The sequence below is a fragment of the Micropterus dolomieu genome, linkage group LG21 (genome assembly GCF_021292245.1).
Source record: "Micropterus dolomieu isolate WLL.071019.BEF.003 ecotype Adirondacks linkage group LG21, ASM2129224v1, whole genome shotgun sequence".
Lineage (NCBI taxonomy): Eukaryota > Metazoa > Chordata > Actinopteri > Centrarchiformes > Centrarchidae > Micropterus > Micropterus dolomieu.
Genome location: NC_060170.1, coordinates 760,896 through 769,345, shown reverse-complemented (window position 1 = coordinate 769,345; position 8,450 = coordinate 760,896). Strand labels below are relative to the sequence as shown.

General features: G+C 41.9%; 1 protein-coding gene across 1 annotated transcript; it reads left to right on the top strand.

Moving 5' to 3' along the window:
* Positions 1 to 212: 212 nt before the first annotated feature.
* Positions 213 to 7,008, top strand: ube2l3b (ubiquitin-conjugating enzyme E2L 3b). Its single transcript, XM_046035250.1, has 4 exons — positions 213 to 351; positions 3,332 to 3,427; positions 3,507 to 3,693; positions 5,519 to 7,008. The coding sequence occupies exons 1-4, from the start codon at positions 325 to 327 to the stop codon at positions 5,671 to 5,673; spliced, it is 465 nt and encodes a 154-aa protein (XP_045891206.1). The 5' UTR covers positions 213 to 324; the 3' UTR covers positions 5,674 to 7,008.
* The last annotated feature ends 1,442 nt before the right edge of the window (positions 7,009 to 8,450 follow it).

The following is an 8,450-nucleotide window of genomic DNA, read 5'->3' as shown; positions in this document are numbered from 1 at the left end:
TTATATTAGCAGGTTATGTCAAATCCTGTTTAAATAAAAATATATATAGGCTATGCTGTTTAACATACTTTAAGAAGCATACTTTAATTAACACATAGCCTAAACCAGCCTAGGAAGTAGCCTAGGATTAAAATCATCCCGTTATAAAAGAGGTTCAAGTTTTCTTCTTTACCGGGGCCCTATACATAGGAAAATTAAGGATTTCCCTGACATTTCGACTTAGATCTAGTTAACGGGTAGACGGGTAATCCTCAACCCCAGGACCAGATCAGAGCAGACCCATATTCATCGCGCTGTGCATTCTGGGAACACAGTAGTTTCAAGATGGCGGCGAGCAGGAGGCTGGCCAAGGTAAATCTCCCTTTCTCGTTATTTTCATATAATTTGTAATGTGTAAACACGCATTGGCGGCTAGTGAACGCATTCTTTGTTCACCTAAAGTCATAAGACAATGTTGTTGTTGTGTGAAGACACATTTAGTGGTTGTTTTTATGCTGTAAACGTAATAAAAAGCGAGAGGTCACCAGTGGCCACCTAACGTTAGCCGACCAAATATTACCGTAGGCAGCAAAGCACCGGCAAATGAACGTTAGGCCAGAGATTCGAGAATCAGCCTTCCGATGACGACAAAGGGGCTGACGTTTCGTTGACTAGCCAGCATTGGCTTCCATGCAGCTATTAGTTGGATGGCCGAGGGAGCTAATTTAGACGTGACCAACACCGGGAGAGAATTTCCACGGCGTACGGCGTTTGTCAAAGCGCTAACTTGCTAGCCTCAGCCCTTAGCTGCGTTTCAGCTAGCTAGCCAGCAAGCGTCAGCTAAAGTCCCGGTTAGCCAGGTTTCGGAGATCGTCATTAAGGGATGGGTGGGGAGGAACTTGGTGTAAATCCATAACAAATATGTCTCATTGCTGTTACGTGAAAGCAATAAAACGGTTTAAATGTCTACTAGTCAGTGTTCTTTTAAAAGTTATGATAGCACATTAACGTTACGCAAGGTCTGTGTTATCTGATTAAACGTGATTAACGTAGTCAGGTTGTGTCTCTTCCCCTGTTCCAGCCAAATGGCCATGCTAGTAAATTAGCCAGTTATTACTCGAATCTCTTTATGACGGAGTTACGTTGTCTGTCTGAAAAACAATAAGCAGTACAAAAACTGAAGCATCAACATGCACATGTATCATGCGGTTTTGAACAGATCTCTACTCAGATTTTCAGTGTATGAGCTTTTTAGATTGTAGACTACAGTCACTAGCTGCCATTCGCGGAACGAGGAAGTGTTTATGTGAAAGTAAAAGTCACTGCTGTTAGCCCATAAAAAGTTATGATTTAATTTATTAACAGCCCTCTTTCGTTTTCAGTTCGGTGGTCTGACATTGCATAAAAAAGTATAAATTATAATAAAAAGTAAAGTTTCATGTACTTGTGTGTGTGTGTGTATCGGTGTGCCTATTTTAATGCTGTTGGGATCTTAACAACAAGATGTGCAAGTCAGTGAGCCTTTGTACATGAGCTAGTTTGAAGCAGAAAATAAACACAACAATATTTTGCTTTATGGCCTGAAAAGGGTGTGTACTGATTATTCCCTAGCCCGTCAGAGGCTTCCTCAGCACACTAAAATGATTAACCCAACTGTCAGGCTGGAAGTTTGCTAAACAATAACACAATCCTCTTCTCACAATGTAATTAATCCATGTTGATTTTCACCAAGCTTTAGAAATCAACCTGATGAGACTGTTGTATGTTTTGTGTTTAATTCTACATGCTATTAGAATTAACTAGTATTTAACTATTATACTCAGTATATAAAATGTGTAGGGAGTTTCTGATTCTGCTTATCTATTTCAGACATTATAGAGAGAATCACAAAGTCTGTTCACATTAACTTGCTTCACAGTTTAATGGCAGCAACATGTTGAATGTTTTTTTTTGATATTTCAAATTATATACGTCCCGTTCATCTAAAATGCATGTTTTATGTTTTCTTTTTTTGTTTGTTTTCTTATGCCAATTACTAGTGTTAGTTTGGACACCTAATTTACCTCTGGGGCCACAGAAAATGAAAGCTTGAGCTTACCTAAAACTAGTCTGACCGGCTGTGAGATGTGGCTGTTGGGTAGATTTGTTTGATCAAAGACGCTAACAAAGAAGCACATAAAATAAGCACAGACAGGTTGGACCACTGTTTTTAAACTATCTTAACTGTTATGACTGAAAATTACAACAACAATAAACACCTTTCTATCCAGTTGCCAGCAGCAGTCTACCTGGAAGTGACCGTTATTGTTAGCTAGGCTTGGGTGATCTTCTCTGTTTTCATATCGTCTGATCATGGCTACTTGAGATCACTGATTGGCGATCTGATCGCAGTATATTGTTTTCCACTGAATTACTGTTATTTATTTTAATTATCAGCGTGCTAACCTCGACAAGCCAGCTGTATTCTAGGCAGATAGATTAACTTCTCAGAGTTAACTTCAATGCATTAGTTTTTCTATAACGTTATAAACACGACTGTAGAGAGTGAGCAAGCAAGCGGAGGTGCTGAGTGAATCGATGCCACTCGCGCAGCTCCATATTAAATAGTATATAGTATCTGGCGGTCAGCGTTGATATTGTGGCGTGTTGTGTTTCCAAACCAATCGCTGATCATCCCTTTAATTATCGGTAGGCGATCCAATCGGAACAAGCCTGTTGTTAGTGCAGTGTCACTGTGATGCAGTTTATTATGTGGCTCTGATTTGTGGGCTCATTATTTACAAGAAGAAAGAACAACTTTATACTGAGCAGACAGAGACTGCATGAAAAGCCAGTTGCTGTAAATGAATAAACATCTTCAGCCATGTTTAATTAGCATTCTTTGCCCCATTTTCTCCCAAAATAGAAGGCACGATTCTGAACACTGCGTCTACTCGTGACACAGGGAAGAGTGTAGACAGACACATGCAAGATACAAGGTTAACACAGTCACCTCAGTTTCACTCCCTGTTGTGCAATACACCCTGACAAACCACTAAAAGTCACTAGTGCAGCACAAATGATAGGAAGTCTTGCCGGCTTCCTACCTGCAAGCAGAATTGTTGCAAGGCAAGCTGGAGGCAGCACTCTCAGCAACTGGACCAGGGATGTGGGAGGCCTGGCCTGCTCTGTGAGACAGTGCCCTGAGATACTGTCTGTTAGAAATACATAGAAGTGCCAGGAAGGTGCAGTAAGAACTTAAGGAATCAGGAAGTCAAAATCAAAAGCAATGAAGCATTTTCTAAAACAGCAGTAAACATAGTTTATTTTATGTTTCATTTGTATAATAAACACTGTCTGCTTGTTCTGTCAGGAACTCGATGAGATCCGCAAGTCTGGAATGAAAAACTTCCGAAACATTCAGGTTGAGGAATCAAACCTATTGTCATGGCAAGGGCTCATTGTTCCTGTAAGTAGCTGTTCCTGCTCCACTGCTCTGCCATCTGTTGGCCTGAACTTCCCTCACTAACCTCTGTGCTCACTTCCAGGACAACCCACCTTATGACAAAGGTGCGTTCAGGATCGAAATCATTTTCCCCACCGAGTACCCTTTCAAGCCTCCCAAGATCACATTCAAGACAAAGATCTATCACCCCAACATTGACGAGAAAGGCCAGGTGTGCTTACCTGTGATCAGCGCAGAGAACTGGAAGCCTGCCACCAAAACTGACCAAGGTGGGTGCCCTTGTTACACAGGGCCTCTGGAGGCCAGCTGACACTCCAGAGCGACTGTTTGCTCTAATCTTGCATTACTACGTGGCCATGACTAAAGACTACTACCTTACTTTATGGCATAAAGCCATTTTGTCAACAAGCTATGCCAAACTTAGCTAATGTGTTGTTATAAAATCCTTACCTAAGTACATATGACATTAACACAATCACAACTTAAATCAGGAAATATCTGAACAGCTATACTCTCTGAATACTGACAAAGCACATACGCACACATACACACAGACCGGTGTTTCTCCTATGATGGAGTTGTAGCAGTGGAGTTGAAGCGAAATAATTTTGAGCGCGTGGTGCACCCTTCTGTATGTCTGAAGATAAAACAGTTATACAATATGTGTCCGCAGTAGTGCTGTGGTGTTCATGAGCATCATAACGGCCAGGAGACCCTGTTAATATGACAGCGAATCATTGTAGATGTGATTGTTCATGTTGCATTTTGTGTCTGTTTACAGCTTTTGATATTTATCTGTAGAAATGAACATGAGAAAACTATCTCCCTTAATTGCCAAGCATTTCATTTGTACAATAAAAACCAAAAGAAACGTCTCCTCATTAGCTTAAAAGGGGCTAGTTTGCATCCGTAACAGCCAGTCTGAAAACTGAAAAATAGTTAACTAACTATTAGGATGTACAGAACAGAAGCTCCACTCGCATTCACCTTTACTTTCTGGAGTGCACCGCTGCTCCTGAATGAATATAGGGGAAACACTGCGTGCGCGCGCACACACACACACACACACACTATAAAGCCACTGCTTAGTAGCTACAGCAGAAAGTATGTTACAATAAAAACAAGATAGAAGTGGTCAAAGCCATGACAGGGTCTTCAAAATACAAATATGAAGATTGTGTCTCCAGAAAGTCAAGAGGACAAGGTGGCCTGTGTGTCATGGGTTTATTCCACTGAGAAGGTATTGTAGGAATATTACACGGTGCTTGGAATATTTTGTACTCGAACTGAAAGGTAGAGAGAGGGGGGAGGATACAGTGAAGCTAAACAGAGGCAGAAATGAAAACATTACTGATCCAGCTCGGGCTCAGACTATAGCAGTTAGAAAACCTGAACCCATTTTGAAATCAGGAAACCTCTCAGATTCATGCACGCACTACAGGATTTGAAAATAATTATGCACCACAGTGGTGCAGTGAAATTTGACAAAGCTGTTCCACTGTGATGAGGTGCATGAGACGGCTGGTAGAGGGACCCCAGCAGCACCGTCTCCGGACACCATCTGCATGGGCCGTTCATCTCATGAAGCACGCAGCCAGATTCTCTCTTCTAGGATATTTTACAGAGTTTACATTTTCAGCGTGACAGGCGGTACACCTGCCTGATTACCCACTGTAATTATGATGTGCTTGTTTATCCTGGAGCTGATTTTCATGGCTGAGATATACATTCCTTCTGTGTAGTTCCTTGCATGGCCGATGTCTCACCTATGAGTAGTTGTGATTGGACAGACTGCTCGGTAAAGCTCACCACGATTCTGACAAAGCGTTGTAGCTAGGAGGCTTCACAGCTCTGACTGCAGACTTTCTTCATGATGCATCAGTGTCATGTCTGCTTTTTGACAGTGAAGGAAAACCACAGCAGCTCTTTGTTGTAACTTGCTAAATATTGTCAGTACTGTAAGCTGCAGGCACACATGATTCACTGGTCACATGGTCCTTTTATTAGCTGCTGCTCTTTGTGCCAGCACATGCTGCTTGTTAGGAAAGCATTGTCATGTCTAACAGCATCTCTTTGGCTGTGTGTATCTTGCAGTAATTCAGTCCCTCATTGCGCTGGTGAATGACCCCCAGCCGGAGCACCCCCTGAGGGCAGACCTAGCAGAAGAATACTCAAAGGACCGTAAAAAATTCTTGAAGAACGCTGAAGAGTTTACAAAGAAACACGGCGAAAAGCGGCCAATGGACTGATCAGCTGACGAGCGTGTAGCCCTCTCTCTCTATCTCCCTCTGCTCCTATCTTACCTGCCCGACCAAATGCCTCCCTTCTGTCCCCCACACTCCTCATCACCTCCTTCGCTCACTCTGCTCCGCCCTCCTCCCCCCTACCAGTCCTCCCTGCAGCCCAGGAGCCGCCCTGCTGAAGCCAGGCAGCGGCAGCTACTGCCTCAGCCTCCTTCCCCATCCAGGACTCTCTGTGGATCAGACAGCTTCCTCCTCCTCCTTCTCAGCCATAAATCTCCAGACCATTTCTAACTTTCTACTCTTTTCTTAATGTGAAAACTGGGGAAAGAAATACTAAGGGAACATAATGTTCAGATGCAGAGTTAGATGGAAATACTCAGTAATGTGTTCATTTTCTGTTGGCATTTCCTCTATATAAACTCCTGTGTAAAATAGATCTCACTTAGACATGATTTTTCCTAAGTATTTTATTTTTTGCAGAGCAGAAAAACTGATTGATTACTCATTTTGTCTTTTGCCCCATCGTCAATACTTTTTTAAGCTAAAACACAAATGTGATGGACAGAAGAGAAGCTGTAGCTGAGACTGGGAGGTGATGGCTGAGATGTTTCTGCTTCTAGACTTGCACTGTGCTCACTGTCCTTCCCCACAGTCTGTAACCCACTGAGCAGAAACAAACTATGGCAGGCCATACATGAATTGAATTTTTGTTGCTGAAAATGCTAAACAAGATTCGTGAGTGTTAAAAACACTCCAGACATGCAGTTATCATCAGCAGGCCCTGAAAGACCAATTGAACAGCACTATCTCTCACATGTTCTATGATGGGTTTTCTCAACACTCTGACCATGCTGTAAACACTGTTCTGCATTGTGATTCTCTTTTTCTTATTAATAATACTTGGCTTTCTCCACTTTGAATTGTTTTGATCTGGATCTGATATATAAAATTGGTAATGTGGGAAGAACCTGTTTTGTTCATTTGAAACTTCCACACACGTCTCCTCTCCCACTGTCGGGCACCTCAGTGAATGCACCTGCCATACTAGAAAAAGCCTTCACCACACTGAGACATACTCCGGCGGCAGATGGACTGTCCGCTGCCCAGCTGGGCGGGCGGGTGGGGGGGCGGCTGGAGAAGGGCAGCCGGAAGGAAGCTCAGCTCCTGGAGATGGTCCCAGAAACGAGCACCTTGAAGCAGCTAGGAGAGGGCTGGCTGTCCGGGGATGTGTCAGGACATGGAGAGGGACTGCAGTGGCCAAAAAGCACCATGTAACAGCTGTTTGATCTGGTCCCAATATTGTTTCATAATAAAGATGGCTAACCATTTGGCCTCACTGTCTGCCTGCTAGTCAAGTGGATGTTGCACGCATTTGGCTTTTGAAGAGTAGATGGAGGCCAGAACCAATCCAAACCCAGCAATTTGGTGGAAAACGGCTTTAAGTGAATTACAAACATTACAAACTGTTACATAGTTAGGGTTTTGTTTAGGTCAGTTTGAACTAAAAGTATAGTAGCTGTAGGATAACTAAACTAATGCATTGAAGGTAACTGAGGATTATGGATGACTATGTGCAGTGCTAGAAAAAGTATTCAGTTCCTTAAATTAAAGTAGCAATGTAAAATACACCATTGCTGGTACAAGTCCTGTATTCAAAATGTTGTTCAAGTAAAAGTACAGAAGTATTTTAAGAAAAATGTACTTTGATGATAAGATTGACTTTGAGTCCCTCTGAGTTTTATATTATTGGATAGTTAATATGAAGATGCGATTGACGATTGGCGGTTAATTGAATCTGATCTACATTCTTTATATTCTCCCTGTAAAAAGTAACATGTAAAGTTCAACTACCTCAGATCTATCCTTTCAAAAATGTACTACAAATAAAAAGATGTGTTACAATGCTGGCTAGTCCAGTTGCAACATTTAATGCAAAATCTGAATCACAGCAGAAGGATCCTCTATTTAAGTTAAAGTATTTTCACCACAAGTAAAAATACTCCAATGAATTTAGAGTATCAAAAGTTAAATGATATACCTTAAAATTTCAATTTAAAGAGTTCTATACACTTGTCCTTGTACTCGCCTGGTGTTGCTACATGTTTTGACAAATAAAGGCAGGTGTGTGTATGTATGTATGTATGTATGTATATATATATATATATACACATATTTAAACAGGAAAAGTCCCATTGAGACATAGTCTCTATTAGAAGCCTGGTATCATTTTTACAGAAGTTCTCTGGATGTATCCACAGGTTTCCTACATCCCATGATGCTTTGCATCGAAAGTGGGAGTGACTTCCGGTTCCAAGTAAACAAGCGGGACGTGTCACTCGTTCATTCAAAACATCGATCTAAACTTGCTAACGACGTGGGAAAAACCTCAACGAGCTGAAAAAGGGTGAAATAGCAGTGCCTTTACTTTCCGCAGTAGATGGTTGGGAACATGAAGAACGTATATTAGCATTTTTAGCTATTTTGTTGATTCAGTGGCATGTGATGGTAACGCATTGAGCAATTTGAAAAGCTCAGAAGCGTATCAGTATCTATACTGTGATAAAGTCGGATGGGTGTTATGTAAGGATGTCGGAAACGACCTTTTTTATCTAAAAGCAGACATTGAGCCCAGCTAGAGCCTACATGTATGACATCATAAGGCTCGGATGCTAGCATCAGTGACAGGTGAAGTACAGACAGCTGGTTGCTCAGCATTGCAGGACCAGGAAGCTCTTGTAGTCATGCAGCAGCACTTTTGTGGAAAGTCAGTAAAGTAAGGACAA